Genomic DNA, 17,218 nt, shown 5'->3' on the forward strand with positions numbered 1-17,218 from the left:
TATGTTGTCTGATTTAAACTATAATTATTTGTGAACTCAACCTTAAGATTGATTCCACAATAGCACTTCTTGAACGGGATATAAAAGGCCATGAGTGTGAGAGAGATGGAGCAATATGTTCGCTCTATTTGCACTCATGGCCTAGTTACAAAACGCAACGCAAAACGGTGGTCTAGTAACAATTTAGTGATCTCTCCCTCCATTCTGTTTTTCTACTCTTTCTAACTAACCAGTTAATTAAAGAGAGACAAAGAAAGAAAATAGAGGGAGAGATCGGTCTCTCGCCAGATGAAAATATAGCGATACGCCATCTAGTTGTCGGCCTTGTTGTGATAGCCATTTTTAGTTGCATAGTTGTGCACCTCTGCAGGCTGCCTGCCTGCGCAGGCAGGAGCAACGAGAGTAAGGGAGAAGTTTGAAGTCACTGACTCTCTTACTCTTGTACGTTACCATGCCAACCTGCAGGCAGGCAGGCTGCCTGCAGAGGTGTAACCGCAGCCTTATATTATAATTATTATTATTATATGATATATTTTATGATATAAAATTTAAAGTTTATGAGCGCATTTCTACTGCACTGTAAAAAATTCTGGTGTATTAAAACATACTGAATGTAATTTTACACAGCAATATTATAGGCTGGACGTAGTAAATTTACTAAGTTTCAAAGTAGTTTTACTATTTTTAATAATTTTACTTTATATGACTATGTAATTTAATAGTTTTGTGTAAATTTACTACGTCCGACGTAGGAAAATTTGATCACTATGTCCAGCATGTTGTATTACACTCGTCTGTTTTTTTACTTTATTCTGTGAATTTACAATGGTCATGTAAAGTTACCACGGATACGTAAATTTACGTTGTATTGCATGTAAGATTACATGCCGCGTGTATTTTTCCTTTAGCGCGGAGTTAAATATATTATATGGATGCTTGCACATGCTCAAAATAAAGTGAACTGCCAACACCGACATTTTGCCTTTTTTGTGTTTTTATTATTAGTATATATATTTTAGTGTTTTCAATTAGTATTATTTAACAGATTACGCATTAGTTAAATTACATGCGGCATGTTTTTGAACAGAACGCTATTTGAAGCAACCCATTTTAACATTGAGCATGTAAAATAACATGCAGGTTATGTCAAATGATCAGCCATTTGTAAAATTACACGCTTGACGTAGTGATTTTCTTTTCCTACGTCGGACGTAGTAAATTTACATGAGAATTTTTTACAGTGTGTCGAAGTAAATTTGATAATTATACAAAGAAAAAACATCTTTGTGAAATTAATAAATTCCAGTTTTACAAATAGTGTAATTTGTGTAAGTAGTTTTCAATTATTTTTCGGAGTGTCTATTTGGCCCGTCAGCGGGCCAAATAAGTTACTTTTATTATTTGGCCCGTCACCCCACTTCCATACATTTCAAGACGGGCCAAATAAAAAAAGTAGTTTATTTGGCCCGTCAGATAACAAATTAGCTGTAATTAATAACAATAGATTATTATTATTACTATTTTTACAAATAGATTAATTTAAGGGCATTTGAACCTTGATGACGTCACACATGCTTTGCACAATCTGTAACGTCATCAAGGTTCAAATGCCCTTAATCACAAGGTACTATTTTTTACATGAATTTGACAGCGAGGTATATGTATATTTTAACCTCAAAATAAAGATGCAAATTATAAACATATTTAGTACATAATATTATAAATTATATTTAAAAATAATTTTTAAAAGTAAACAATAAAATTCTTTAAAATATAAATTATAATTCAATGAAATTTGACAAAATTTCCAATTAATTGGAAAGTTAATTTCTTTTTAAAGTTATAATTGCTGTGAAAATTTTAATATTTATAAAAATAATTCAATGTTTGAGAAGGATTTTATTTAAATTTTTTAAAATAACTGAATTTCTGAAAATAATTTTTTTATTTATAAAAATAATTGAACTCTTGCGAAAAATTTATTTATTTATGAAAATAATTGAATTCTCACGTAGAATTTTATCAAACTTTTGTTTATAAATAATATTAAATTCTTTCGTGAAATTGTATTGAAATAGTAGATTTTTAAACTAATTGAGTTTTAGAGAATTTGATTATTTGCTAAAATAATTTATTTTTTTGTGAAAAATTCGTTTAAGTTTTTTAAAAATAATTCAATCGTTTCAAAGAATTTTATTAAAATTTTTAAGAAGAATTTTCTTATTACATTACCTGTCAAATTCATGTAAAAAATAGTACCTGGTGATTAAATTAATCTATTTGTAAAAATAGTAATAATAATAATCTATTGTTATTAATTACAGCTAATTTGTTATCTGACGGGCCAAATAAACTACTTTTTTTATTTGGCCCGTCTTGAAATGTATGGAAGTGGGGTGACGGGCCAAATAATAAAAGTAACTTATTTGGCCCGCTGACGGGCCAAATAGACACTCCGATTATTTTTCCATGAAAGTGCAAACATAACCTCACTTTTTATGTTTATTCTTTTCCGAATCAATTATTTACAAAATATAAATTATGAAATTTGAATTGTAATTTGTAACTGATTTACACTATTCATGCAAATATTTATTCCAGATAGATTATATAATGGTTTGCGACAAATGTGGAAAAAATTAGACAAAATAATAACACCAAATTCGCATGGAAAGCAGCAGTTCCAAACACAACTGAAAACAGTGGATGTAGAATCGGCGAAAACGTATATCGAAATTCGAAATTTGCATTATTGCCAATCTTTTGATTACAAATGGGAAATCTGTATGATGTGCGACAAAAAAATTGATTGACACTAAATGTTAAAGACAATCTTCCACTTAACAATTTGAAATAAAACTATTCAAAATGTATACTTCGCAGGTAAAAAGAAAATTTTTTAAAATTAGAATATTTTCGAATATAAATAAATAAAGCATTGATGAAATTGAAAAAAATTATATTTTAGTTTATAAACTATAAAATTTGATAAAATTGTTAAATGCACACAATCTATTTTTTTCAATAATTTATAGTTAAATTTCTTAAAGTATTAAAATATTAAAATCAAAATAATGTATAATTATTTATTCGGGAAATTAGAACTAATTTATGTAAACTTGAGTGAGTGCTTTTTCAATAATTATATCTGAACTTTTTTTCGATATTTAGCGAGAATTTATTACAAAATTTACCAGTACTTTCTATAATCAGTATATTTAGTCTACTACTCATTTCAGTAGTTGTTTGTTCCAAGTTTAATGCAGTTATTTTTCAATACTTATTCCAATATTTTTTTTTAGCAATATTTATGAAACAGTAGTTATACCGACGTTGATTCAACAAAAAAATTTTCTCTGAAAAGTTCAGGATATAAGTTTTTCTTCTTTAATTTTAATTCAAGTAAACCCTCCAAATGCTAAAATAAAGGATAATGTGGGGAAACAGTAGTTGCTACTTCTTATTTTTTTGTCACGGATTTTCAGAAAATTTCAAGTAAATTAATAATTCATCGCCTTGGTAGCAATCATTTTTTGTAATTATTTATTGTAATGTCACAGGCCATTTAAAAAAAATTCCAAGAGGATCCAAATCGGGGAAAACAGTAGTGATTTTGAATTTTTTCCAAAAATCACGAAATTTCAACTTAATTAATAATTTCTCGCCTTGGTAGCAATTATTTTTTTGTAATTATTTATTTTAACGTCACAAGCTATTTAAAACAAATTGCAAAAGTTTCCAAGTCGGGGAAAGCAGTCAGTTTGATTTATTAAATGAAATTGAGGGATTTTTATAACATCTACGACAGAAAAATTAAAAATCACTGCTTTTCCCATCTTGGAATCACTTGGAATTTTTTTAAATGGCCCGTGATATGTAAACAATTAATTATGAAAGGAAAAAAATTGCTACCGAGGAGAGGAATTATTAATTTACAGTAGAGACTCCATTATCCGGACTAATGGATGCAGGCACTTGTCCGGATAATCAAAAATCCGGATAATCGAGTAAAGTGCGAATTAAACAAGTTTTTTATTCATAATTTTATGTATTTATTTGCATATGTTTTAAAATAAGACTGAAACAAACTAAAACTTTTAAAGTCAACATTAATAAATATTTAGTTAGAAATATTTCAAAATATTTACATAAACATTTTCTTAAAATAATTAAAACACTTTAAAACGCAACATTTCGTGTAAAGAAATTTAAAATAGAAGTCAACGGCTTGAGACCTTATAAACTTTATATTAAAAAAAAAAATTTTAATTTTAAATTTGTCCGGATAATCGAATATCCGGATAATAGGGGTCCGGATAATGGAGTCTCTACTGTACTTGAAATTCTCGTATTTTCGGAAAATTTGTGACAAAAAAATCAAAATCACTGTTTTTCCGACTTGCAACCTTTTGCAATTATTTTTAATGGGCTTCTGATATTAGAATAAATAATTATAAAAAAAATTGTTACTGGGGCAAGAAATTATTAATTTAGTTAAAATTTTGGGATTTTTGGAAAATCCGTGAAAAAAAATAAGAACTAATGTTTTCCCACCTTTTTTAAGGGTACCGTACCCGGTAGGAACCCCACAATGAAAAAAATGCCTAAACGATTTGAGCATCCATTATAGTATTAAGGTTACTTTAACTAGGAATCTTGATTATATTGACAAATTTAGTGCTGTAGTAACCAGGATTCCTAGTTAAAGTAACCAAAATTCTTAGTGGATGACTCTCGTAACTAGGAGTATAGTCAAATCGCCTAGGAATTTTTTTCAGTGCAATAAAGACGGATACGAAAATGAACTTACATAATATGTTAATTAGGTGCGTTTATTTTATACTTTAAAAGCAGCGGGTGGAAAAACAATTTTTCCGTCCGCTGTTGATAGTCTGTTGATAGTTGGGCGGCAGAAACTTACTTTCCGCCCACTATGCATGCACTTAATTATTATTTTCGTTACATTCTAAACAGATTTACAATTCAATTAAAGTGAGAATTTCTCTTATTCACAGAATTAAAACTAGCATTAATTTTAGAAAAATGATTTTATATGTAAAAGAATGTTAACATGGAATCCAAATACTTTTTGTTTTGTTGCAGAAGTTTCTACACAAAGATCTTTATCTTTTTATGATGTCTAGAGGTAAAGAAATTGTAAGAGAGCTTTTACAAGAAAATATTAAAGTTGATGATCAAGATGAGAATGGTAAAACCGTACTACACTATGCAGTTCAATCAGGAAAATTAATAGTTGTTGAGGAAGTTTTAAAGTATCATCCTGATATCAATAATATAGGCAATAGCAGTTCTCTTATAACTGCATTGAAGGGAGATGGAAATGAGAATAGAAAGATTATTCAAGTTCTTCTAGAATATGGTTTTAGTGTCAAACCCATAGATGCAGAAGATCCTCGGCTTTTAGTTTCTGCAGCTAAAAATGGATGTTTTAAGATTGTCCAAGACTTACTGAAGTATGATGTTGATATTAACTACAGTGACCGGATTTGTAACACAGCATTGCATTATATAACTATGAACAACGATTCTGATGATAATAATATAAGAGAAGAAATTGCTTTAATTCTTATAAGTAAGGGCGCCAATGTAAATTCAAAAGGTTCAGAGCACAGAATAGCACTTCATAACGCTTCTGAAAGTGGACTTGCAAAAGTTGTTGAGGTTCTATTGGAACGTAATATAAATGTCAATGCTAAGGATTTTCATTCATACACTGCTTTGCACTTGGCAGCTCAAAGCGGTTGTGAGGAGGTTGTAAAATTATTGCTAGAATTTGGTGCCGAAGTTGATTCTAAAACAAATTATGACTATTATACACCACTTCATCTTTCTGCTAACAAAGGACATACAAAAATTTGTAAAATTCTTTTAATTAAAGGAGCTGATGTGAATGCTAAGCAGAAGAATTCAGAAACCGCATTGCACATTGCAAGTCGAAATGATTATACAGAAATTATAAAATTATTATTAGAATTTGGTGCCGATGTTGATTCTAAAACAAATAATTATGCTAAGACACCACTTCATCTTTGTGCTAAAATGGGAAACAAGGAAATTTGTGAAATTCTTTTGAATAGAGGAGCAGATGTAAACGCAAAGGATAGGGAATCATGCACTGCTTTGTACTTAGCAGTTCAAAACGGTTTTGAAGAGGTTATAAAGTTATTGCTAGCATTTGGTGCAGAAGTTGATTCTAAAAATAATTATGCCAAAGAAACAGCACTTTACCTTTGTTCTAAAATAGGAAACAAAGAAATCTGTAAAATTCTTTTGAATAAAGGAGCTGATGTAAATGGAGTAAATAAGTCTCAAGAAACCGCTTTGCATATTGCAGCTCAAAAGGGACATGAAGTAACTGTTCAACTATTGCTAGAATTTGGTGCCGAGGTTGATTGTACAGATAATGAAGGCTACACACCATTTCATCTTTCTGCTGCCGGAAAAAATAAGAAAATCTGTGAAATGCTTTTGAATAAAGGAGCAAATATAAATGCTAAAAAAAATAATTCAGTGACCGCATTGCACAGTGCATCTGAAAATGCTTCTGAAGAGTTTGTAAGAATGCTGTTAGAATTTGGTGCTGAAGTTGATTCTAAATCTGATGATGGGCGTACACCACTTCATTTTTCTGCTAAAGGAATAAGAAAAGAAAACTGTGAACTACTTTTAAATAAAGGAGCAAATGTGAATGCTAAGCAAAAGGATTCAAAAACCGCTTTCCACATTGCAATTGAGTATCAAAGAGTAAATATAGTAACAGTGTTGCTAAAATTTGGTGCCGAAGTTAATTCTGAAATACCCGGACTAGGAATGACACCACTTTTTTTATCTACTTGTAGAAAAAATAAAGAAATGTGCAAAATTCTCTTGAATAATGGAGCTGATGTAAATGTTATGCAAAGTAGGCGTTCATCATATACAGCATTGCACATTGCTGCAGAAAATGGTTTTAAAGATATTGTGAACATATTGCTAAAGTTTGGAGCCAAAGTTAATTTGAAAACAAACGATGGTGAGAAGACACCTCTTCATGTGGCTGCTAAAGAGGGAAGAAAAGCATTTTGTAGAATTCTTTTAAGTAGAAGAGCTGATGTAAATGCTGAGGATACGAATTCATACACCGCATTGCATTTTGCAACTAAATATGATCATCAAGAGGTTGTAAAATTATTGCTAGATTTTGGCGCCACAGTTAATTCTAAAACTGTTGATGGCGTGACACCACTTCATCTTTCTGCTGAATCAAAAAGTAAAGAAATCTGTCAGATACTTTTGAATAATGGCGCTGATGTAAATGCTAAGGATAAGAATTCATACACCGCATTGCATATTGCAACTAAACATAATGATCAAGAGATTGTAAAAATATTGCTAGATTGGGACGCTAAAGTTAATTCTGAAGCTGACGATGGCGAAACACCTCTTCATCTTTCATCGAAGCTTGAAATTTGTAAAATGCTTTTAAATAAAGGAGCATCAGTGAATGCTAGAAAAAAGAATTCAGAAACCGCATTGAAAATTGCAATTAAAGCACGGAATAATGAAGTCATACGAATATTGCTAAACAACGGTGCCGAATTTGATTATAAATCTGATTGCACCAAACTATTTCATATTTTTGCTGATATTGGAGACGAAGAAATCTGTAAATTGTTTTTAAATAAAGGAGTTGATGTAAATGCTAAGCTAGATAAGTATCAAAGAACCGCCTTGCACATTGTAGTTGAAAAAAAATTTAAAGAGTTGGTTAAAATATTGCTAGAATTTGGTGCCGAAGTTGATTGTACAGATAATGAAGGCTACACACCACTTCATTTTTCTGCTCGAAATAAAAATTTAGAAATCTGTAAAATGCTTTTGAATAAAGGAGCTGACGTAAATGCAATAAATGATAAAAAAGGCACTGCCTTACTCTATGCAGTTCATCGTGATCATGAAGAGATAGTAAAAATATTGCTTGAATTTGGTGCCAAGATTGAGTTTAATCGTGATGTACCTCATATTATGTGGCATGTTATTAAATGTCATTTAATTAAAAGAAAAACAGCAAATTTATTTGTAAGTGAAAAAAATTTATTATTTTTGAGTAAAAAGTACATGGGGTGTGATTGTGAGAAAGAATGTGTGGAAGAAGTATTACGATTGAAGCATGAAAAGATTAATAATACAAACATTTCGTTCTTTGACATATTGAGTAAAGATTACCTATTAGCATTGTACATGAGAAATGAGAATGTAGTGGAGACTCTAAAATCATTGGATTACGAAACAAAGTTTCCAATTTACGGCAACATGATAAAATGTAATTTTATAATGTGTGTGAAAAGAAGAGAGTTACTAGACCAATGTTACGAAATTTTCCCTCTGTTATGTAACAACTTTACCGAGTCACCACAATGCTACACCGAAAAAATACTTAGTTACTTGAGTAATAAGGACTTAAGTATTTTAATTAAGGCTTGTCAGCCTATTGACATAAGTAAACTTAGTTTGAAGGAATTGTAGATAGGCGGATCTGTTTTTTGTAATCTAGAAAATTACTACGCAATTGCTCCTTCGAAGTTGTTTTTTTCTCCATTTATATGAATTTTTTGTTCTCTTTACACTTTTTTCTGAAATTAATGTTAATTAATAAATTTAAAAACATGATATAAAATACATGAAAAACTAAGTCAATTAAAAATTGATAATGAAGTTAATGTAAGTTCTTTATTCCTAAAGAATAGGAAATAATATTTAAGTTTTGTATTTTTATACTTATACATAATCAGAATTAATAGTAAGTTAGCATTGTATTTGAAATAAAAAATTATTGTGTTCAAATTTATTGGGAGACTCGTTACAAATTTCTTTCCTATAAATAATTCTAATCCTTAGTAATCTGCTCTTCTCTTTTTATGTTAAATATAATTATCAACATTTTTTTGTTCTTCTTTCACAATTTCCGACTGACGAATATTCAGTTTTTACTCAATTAGTAAATATATATTACATTTAAGAACTTATGAACTTTTATAAATTATTTAAGTAATGAATAATTTTACTTCAATATTTCAAAATTAATTGAGTTTTAAAAGAGTTGTATATTTACCATTTTCACAAATAGATATGAACTTCAAAAGGTTTTCATTTGAAATTTAAGAAAATTTTAATTTTTAATGAATTTAATTAGAAATTTTAAACAACTTAAATTTTGGAAAAATTTTAATAATTCAAAAATTCTTCAGAAATTACGTAATAATTAAATTATTAAAAATAATGGATTTAAAGAAGAATTTTAGTTAAAAACAAGAAAAAAATCATTTTTGAAGATTACAAATGATTGCAGAAATTTAATTATTCTCAATTCAAAATTTCAATTTTCTTATTTATTAAATAATAAAATTATTAAAAAAATTTTTTTTAAATTCTTGGAAAAATTCCAATCCTATATATATTTTCAAAAATTTTCCTTAATTATTAATTAAATTACATATTTGCAATATTTACTATTTGAATCCAAATTTAAAAAAAAAATTCAATTATTTAAAAAAAATTTTGATAGAATTCTACTCAAATATTTAATTATTTTTACAAATAATAAAAATTCACAGAAATTCAATTATTTATAATTCTTTTTTGCAATAATTTGATTATTTTCATAAATTGTTAAATTTTTTACACGGATTCAATAATTTACAAAATTTTAATAAATTTCTTCCTAATAATTACCATTATTTTTATAAATAATACAATTTTTTACAGAGTTTTAATTATTTTCATATAAATAATAAAATTGTTTTTAGGAATTCAACTATTATTTAAGAAAATTTTATCACTATTTGTCAGAAGAAATCAATTCTTTAAATATTAAAATAGAAAAAATTTTTTTAAGATAAGAAATATTCTGATTTTAAGAAACGCAAAACGGTGCCATGGGACTGCACCTTAACGCAGACTTTTAGATCGTATTGGAGAAAGACCTTAATTCATATACTTCCGGTTTAACGGCGTTTTCAAAAGTCGTGACACATCTATTGTAATGTCTATAGTTCGTGTCGTTTACTTATACTTCGCGAATCAACCCTACCCTGATGTTCTTTCTGATTGTGCGTCTTCTTGGTAAACATCACCATCACCAACCATCACACTGTTGAGTTCATTGCGAAAATTGCGAATCATTCTCCAAATTCTTCATAACACAATCGTTTTAGTTTTAGCGGAATTCTCTTGTTCAGTCTAATTATTCAAATACATTTTAGTGTTTGGAAAATATAAAATATTAACTTTCAACATGAGTAACGTCGCCCTTTTAGAGATTGAAAGTTTTCAGTCGGAAGTTGATTCAAGTTACAAAAAGGTAAAATTTGTTAATCATGTCTAATATATGTAGGTATAATATACACGTTACTTTTTGAATTTTACTGATATTTTAAATACACTGCAGTGAAATAAATAATAATAATAATAATAATAATAATTTTTTAAATAAAACAGTGATATCGACTGTTGAAATATTAAGGAAATAAAAACAATATATTTTTTTTTAATTTAGGACAATTTTTTAAACGACACTAGGCTTTTTTATAATTGTTTTTCTATTTATTTATTTTGAAATATAACAATTTTAATAAAATACGTTTTAATATTATGGTTGCCACAGAGGCTGGAAATCCTGGAAAACTTGGAAAAGATATGGAAAACCTGGAAATAGTATGAAATTAAAAAAAATTTCTGGAATTTTGCCTGTTTTTAAAGATTTTTGAGAAAATTTTGTTTTAGCCAGTGTTTAGGAATAAGAAATAATTTTTTTATTAACAAAAGTTAACAAACAAAACATAAAGTTCGTTAAAAAAATAATTTTTCATCTTCTGCTGATTATCGGCTGTGGTTACTTTTTATGAATTGTGAATTATATTTTTGGCATAAAAACGAATCGATTCATGTATATGAAGTATACATTTTACCAATATTTATATAATTAACAGCTATTTTTATATTGAACAAAAAATAAAAATTTCGAATTTTTAAAAACTTACCTCAACACTGCGAAATAATTTTTTTACCATAAAAAATGAAGCAGTTGGAATATAAAAAGTTTATATTTCAGCAAATGTTCATAAAACAATTTAAATAAGGAAGCTAAATGATCATGGAATGAACAACTTGTTTTTCAGTGTACGAAAGCATACGTAGAGAAAAATTGTTTTGGATAAATTAAATACCACATTATTTCTTTCAGATTCTAGATCTTCGTGAAGCAATGAGTGTTGAAGATAACTTATTAATGAAGTACAATACGCGAAGTTTACAAGTTTCTAAAAGTAACTGGAAATTGGACAAAAAAGAAAGTGATACATTAGAAAGATTAAATTATACGAATAAAACAATGGCTCATGATTCAAAATCGGTAGAAAGTTATAAAGGGGATGTAAAATGTGCAGAGGAAAAAAAGAAGCTAAAAATAGTTAAAAGCAGGTAAGAATCTCGAGTTATTTGGAATGTAAGCTTATTTTAAGAGAATTTACAGTAGCCAAACTTTTAAGTAGTTAATGTAGAATAGTTTAAATCAGAGACTTGTAAAAGTTTTAGTTGTCAGTTTCTGTTTTCGATTTTGGAATAACACAATTTGATGAAATTGTAATCGAACACAGCTTTTGTACCTTAAAGTTATTATTTAATTTAATAAAATTTAATTTATTTTTGCAGAACAGTCATGAAAGAGAAAAATGGAAAGAACAAAAAAAAGTTCTTCAACTTTTATAAATTCTATGTAAGTACAATTATTTTTTAAATCAATTATAATGAATGATAAAATAGTTTCTACAGTTACTATTTAGTTGCAAAATAGAACCTGAAAGCACATTGATACCAAGTTTCATAAAAATGCAATTACTGTCTTATATTTTGTCAGACATATTGGATCCGCCATTTTAAATTTTGAAAGTAAGCAAATTTGTTGCAGAAATTGAATTTATTAGCAGGATAAGAAAGAAGTAAATATTTTTGATGAAAATTAGAAAAAAGTGAGGAAAATAAAAAGTATGGAGTGAAATTTTTGTCAGTTTTGTAAAGTGTCTAAAACGAGTTTTTTCGGTCATCAAGTTTAATTTTTAGATATTTACTTTTTTTACTGTTTTTTCTTTAATTTGAAGGCTACTTTTTCAAAATTAATTATGGACTGCGAAGTCTGATATTTATAAGAAAATTGCGGTTTACAATGTTTGGATATAAATAAATTACATTATTTCAGGATTCAAAGAATATTTCTACAAACATAAGCGAACATCGTACTCTGATTGAAAAGAAAAGTAATGGATTGAATATTACTAAGCAAAAAGAGAATTCTTGTAAGAAAAAGGGAGGAGATATTATTGGGCAAAACGTCTTTAATTATCTTCACAATGTTTTGTAAGTATACATATTTATTCCTTTAAAATATAAATTAAATAATTTTAAATTATGAGAAGCTTGATAATTTTTTGTATATTCTAGATTTTTTGAAGATAATAACACTCTTCAAGAAAATTTACTCACTAAACGAGGAAATCGAGACTCAACAATAAAATTTCGTCAAAACAAAAACATTATTGACGAATTTTCGACTAAAAAACCAGTGGTTGAACTCTAGTGTCTCATCTCAATCTAATTAGATATTTTTTTATAAAAAAAATAGTTTTAATATGTTCCTTTGTAGAACAAGTGATAAATGATTAAAAATGACTGATTAAAAAAATATGTAAAATTATTTTAATATTTGTTTCTTAACTGTTGAAAACAGAAAAATAAATTTATTTTCAAATGTACTTTTAAATGTGTGTTCTTTCTTTTATTGACATGGTTGTCACTCCTGACAGAGAAATGTGGGTTATAGGAAGTTCAACTAGAAACTACTACTGAATCTATATATTTATTTTGTTATAAAAGGAATAGAATAGAAATGGAAAAAATAAAATAAAGCATGTTGTATAAAATACGAAATATATTTACCGTAATAACATAATTTACGAAAGTATACATAACATATTGTGTTCGATAACGCGTGTTTATATTTAGTTCTTCAACAACAAAGTATAGTTTGTACAAAGTATAAAAAAAATTAAACACGATTTTTTATTTACAATATTTGTACTGTGTCTCATTCTAATTTAATTGAAACACATAATTTTTGGAGAATATTCTCCAAACAAACTAAATTATAATTCATGACAATATAATCAGCAGCAGGGAGATATTATCATCACATTGATCATTTCAGAATCATAAGTTACAATGATTTTTTGTGTTGTATCAAAACAATGAAATATTTCTGTTGCCTGCATTGTTCAAGGAAAAGGGCATAATAAAATTAAAAATATACAAGTATAAAAAATAGTAATTGATATTCTTTGAAACGAAGCAGTTTTACTTTATAATTAACAATCGGTAATAACAAAAATAGTTATAATATAAATGTGGTACGCTAAGTATATATATATATATAGAACAATATTTTATACCTTGAAAAACTTAACTAAAATATTTTTTAAACTCCGATTTCATTTCGGATATATTCAGTCTGATACAATAATTTAATCAAATAGGCTTTCTGAAACAATATTCTAAAACTCTTTTCAATTATAAAAAGCACCATAAATCCCTGAATAATTAATAAAAACCGCATGTTAAAACATTCCTAAACAATCATTACTTTCCTTTTAACACGAACTTATTCTTCTTCTTCTTCTTTTTAAAAAAATATTAATTCTTTGAAATAAAATCATTCTCCATGCTTACATGGAGAAACAGAAACACAAAGTCAATTTTGCTACATTTCTTGAATGAAAAGATGTTATTTAACATCAACAATTAACAAAATTGAAGTTCAAGAATATTTGAAAAAAACCATTCAAAACACCTTTGGTACAGTGAATTTCAGAACACTGAAATTATTATAAAATAATAGTCTTCAAATTTGGTAATAATTAAAATAAAAAAAGCCGTATTTAAAAAGCAGTGTTTGAAAAACCTTTACCTTAGAGTGACAAAAATCACTCTTCAAAATATCTATTTACATTATAAAAAATTATCCAAAATCATTAATCGCAAACAAAATTAAAAACGTTTCTATTAATCGAGTACAGTTCAGTCGCATTAATATCAAACATACATTAAGAAGACAATATATAAAAAATGCAATAAAAGTATAATAATAAAAAAAAGTTACAGATTTTCCTTAACTTTTTACAAATAAAATATATTCTTATGTATCTGACAAAATTATAATATAATTCACAGAGAGACATTTAACATTTAAATACATGTTTTTTTTAAAGTCAAAACTAAATGCGGTAATTCCTATTTTTTCCAATAGACTCACTTAATAATTCAAAATTTAAAATTGTATCTCACGCACATTTATTATCCTTTTAATGTAAATGTCCTTCCGTGTATATTAAATTAAAAATTCAGAAATCTCAATCTTCCAGTTTTATTTATACAATTTATTTCATAAATCACTTCAAAAATGTTATAAAGATTTTAAAGTTAATCTTTGGTTTACATTTAGTATATTAACTAAATGCTGAAATATCTATAAGAAGAAAAATTATTCACACAAAAAATGTAATGTGAATGATAAAAGTAGAAAGCCTATTTTCTGAAGTATATTTTTTTACTAAAAATAAAAATAAAGATTAATTTAATTTAAAATTAAAATAGAATTATTATAACAATAAAAATAAATAACATTTACCCCTTTACAGGTAACGTATGTTTATTTTTTCTTCAGGATTCCATTTAAAAGTTTATGTACGGAAGATGTAGATTTCCAAAATGCATTTAAATTTTAATAACAAATATTGGAAATAAAAAAATTTCAGGGATTCTTAAAAAATGCGGTGAAAATAAATTTTTCAAAATATTTTCCTTACGTTACGAGTTATAAAAGTGCTTAATATAGTAATTAATTTTTATAAATATAAATTATTTTATATTGGAAGATTTTTCTGTTTTAATATTTATTGCAGAATGATACACCTTAAAGATATGTCAAAGTCGTAGCAGTATTTTAATTGCAATTATATGTAAAAATAGGAACGACTTTGACATGTCTTTCATTTCATACACGCGCGCACACATACATACAAACATAATACAAAAATTTAATTTTCGACTAGGTTCTGTAAGACAAGAGTGATGACTTAAAAATCAACTTTCACTGTGAGATAATTCTGTGTATTTTGGTTTTATTTTACAATTTATCAGGGTTGCAACGCTTCTTTTGCTCTTTTGAAATTCCCTGAATTTTCCAGGATTTCCAGGTTGAAAAACGGAATTTTTCCAGGTTTTTAAAAACTGATTCTAGATTTTAAAAAAAACTTTTAGCAAATTAAATAACTCTAATAAATTTTTATAAGTAGGAGCTTTCATTTAAAAATACTGTCAATATAATTTTTAAGTGTAATTACATTTTTCGAAGAAATTCGATTAAAATTGTATTAAAAATAATTGAAACTCTACGATGAGTTTTATTTATGAAAATAATTGAATTCCTAAAAACAATTTAATTATTTACGAAAATAATAATTGAATTCCTCAAATGAATTTACTTATTTATAAAGATAATTAAATTCATAACTAGAATTTTATTAACATTTTCAAAAATAATTGAATTCTTTAGAAGAATTTTAATGAACTCTTTAAAAATTGCATTTTTTGAGAAATTTATATAAATTAATATTTTAAATTTTAATTGAAAGTCATTTTTAAATCTACTTTTTTTAGAAAATTCAAGAAGAATTCAATTATTTAAATATAAAAATAAATAATTTATTGAATATAATTTAATATTTCTTAAAATTGAATTTTCATAAAGAATTTTATCAACAAAATTTTTGAGAATAATTACATTTTTCGAATTTGATTAAAATTGTATCAAAAATAATTGAAATCCTGAAAAGAATTTTATTATTTATGTAGATAATTGAATTATTGCCAATTAATTTATAAAAATTTTTGAAAATAATTTAAATTTTGCCAAGAATTTTATTACAATTTTTGAAAATATTTGAATTTTGAGAAAAAAATTATTATTTATAAAGATAATTAAGATTTTAACAAGAATTTGTTTTAATTTTTCAACAAAATTGAATTTTTGTGACGAATTTTATAATTTTTGAAAATAATTGAATTTCTGCAATCATTAGTAACTTTACTCCAAAATTCAATTATTTTAGTGTTTTTAACTAAAATTCACATTTCAATCAATTTTTATTAAAAAATTTTACAAGAATTCAATTTTGTAAATAAAAAAATTAATAATTTATTGAATTCGACTAAAATTGTATTTAAAATAATTGAAATTTTGCGTTCAGTTTTATTACTTTGGTATAAAAATAATTGAATTCCTAAAAACAATTTTATTATTTATCAAAATAATTGAATTATTGCGAAAAAATTTATGAAAAATTTGTAAATAATTGTATTTCATTGAAATTTTTATTATTTACGAAAATAATTTAATTTCGAAATATAATTGAATTTATGCTAAGAAATTTTATTATTTTTGAAAATATTTATATTTCGGAAAAATTTTTAATAATTTATAAAGTTAATTAAAATTTTTACAAGAATTTTTACTATTTTTCAACATAACTGAATTTTTGCTAAGAATTTTAATATTTTTGAAAATAATTCAATTTTGGAAAAGAGTTTATTTTCGAAAATAATTGAATTTCTTCTATAATTTCGTAACTTTTCTCCAAAATTCAATTATTTTAGTATTTTTAACTAAAATTCATATTTAAAACAATTTTTATCCAGAAAATTTTACGAGAATTGAATTCTTTGAATACAAAAATAAATAATTTATTGAATTCAATTAAATTGTATTAAAAATAATTGGAATTTTGCGTTGACAAGTTATTATTTATAAAAATAATTTAATTTCTAAAATGAATTTAATTATTTTTCAAAATAATTCAATCCTAGTAAACAATTTTATTATTTATGAAAATAATTAAATTATTGCGAAGAAATTTATTAAAATTTTGTAAACAATAGAATTTCTGTGAAATTTTTATTATTTATGAAAATAGTTCAATGCGTAGAATTTTATTAGAATAATTGTTGAAAATAATTGAATTTCTTCAATCATTTGTAACTTCTCTAAAATTCAATTTTTAGTGTTTTTAACTAAAATTCTATTAATCCATAATTTTTAATAACTAATTAAATA

At 25.8% G+C, this 17,218-nt stretch overlaps 2 protein-coding genes across 3 annotated transcripts; both read left to right on the forward strand.

Annotated features, from left to right (window-relative positions):
- Window positions 1-569: 569 nt before the first annotated feature.
- Window positions 570-8,820, forward strand: LOC122499833 (ankyrin-1-like). 2 transcript variants are annotated; one of them, XM_043608354.1, is made up of 3 exons: window positions 570-1,328; window positions 2,602-2,883; window positions 5,104-8,820. In XM_043608354.1, the coding sequence occupies exons 2-3, from the start codon at window positions 2,869-2,871 to the stop codon at window positions 8,524-8,526; spliced, it is 3,438 nt and encodes a 1,145-aa protein (XP_043464289.1). In that variant the 5' UTR covers window positions 570-1,328; window positions 2,602-2,868; the 3' UTR covers window positions 8,527-8,820. The 2 variants fall into 2 exon arrangements, with proteins under 2 accessions (XP_043464289.1, XP_043464290.1); XM_043608355.1 differs by having other exon boundaries at window positions 2,606-2,883.
- Window positions 8,821-10,050: 1,230 nt separating this feature from the next.
- Window positions 10,051-12,806, forward strand: LOC122499832. Its single transcript, XM_043608353.1, has 5 exons — window positions 10,051-10,360; window positions 11,243-11,478; window positions 11,710-11,773; window positions 12,254-12,411; window positions 12,496-12,806. Exons 1-5 carry the CDS (start codon window positions 10,295-10,297, stop codon window positions 12,629-12,631), a joined length of 660 nt encoding a protein of 219 aa, XP_043464288.1. The 5' UTR covers window positions 10,051-10,294; the 3' UTR covers window positions 12,632-12,806.
- The last annotated feature ends 4,412 nt before the right edge of the window (window positions 12,807-17,218 follow it).

The sequence above is a fragment of the Leptopilina heterotoma genome, unplaced genomic scaffold, assembly GCF_015476425.1.
Source record: "Leptopilina heterotoma isolate Lh14 unplaced genomic scaffold, ASM1547642v1 Lhet_177, whole genome shotgun sequence".
NCBI classification, from domain to species: domain Eukaryota; kingdom Metazoa; phylum Arthropoda; class Insecta; order Hymenoptera; family Figitidae; genus Leptopilina; species Leptopilina heterotoma.

Excerpts from the sequence above, each read along its gene's own strand:
- LOC122499832 (XM_043608353.1), top strand. The coding sequence starts at position 10,295 with ATGAGTAACGTCGCCCTTTTAGAGATTGAAAGTTTTCAGTCGGAAGTT. Across the intron at positions 10,361-11,242 it reads TTGATTCAAGTTACAAAAAG|ATTCTAGATCTTCGTGAAGC; the intron begins GTAAAATTTGTT and ends TATTTCTTTCAG. Across the intron at positions 12,412-12,495 it reads AATTATCTTCACAATGTTTT|ATTTTTTGAAGATAATAACA; the intron begins GTAAGTATACAT and ends TGTATATTCTAG.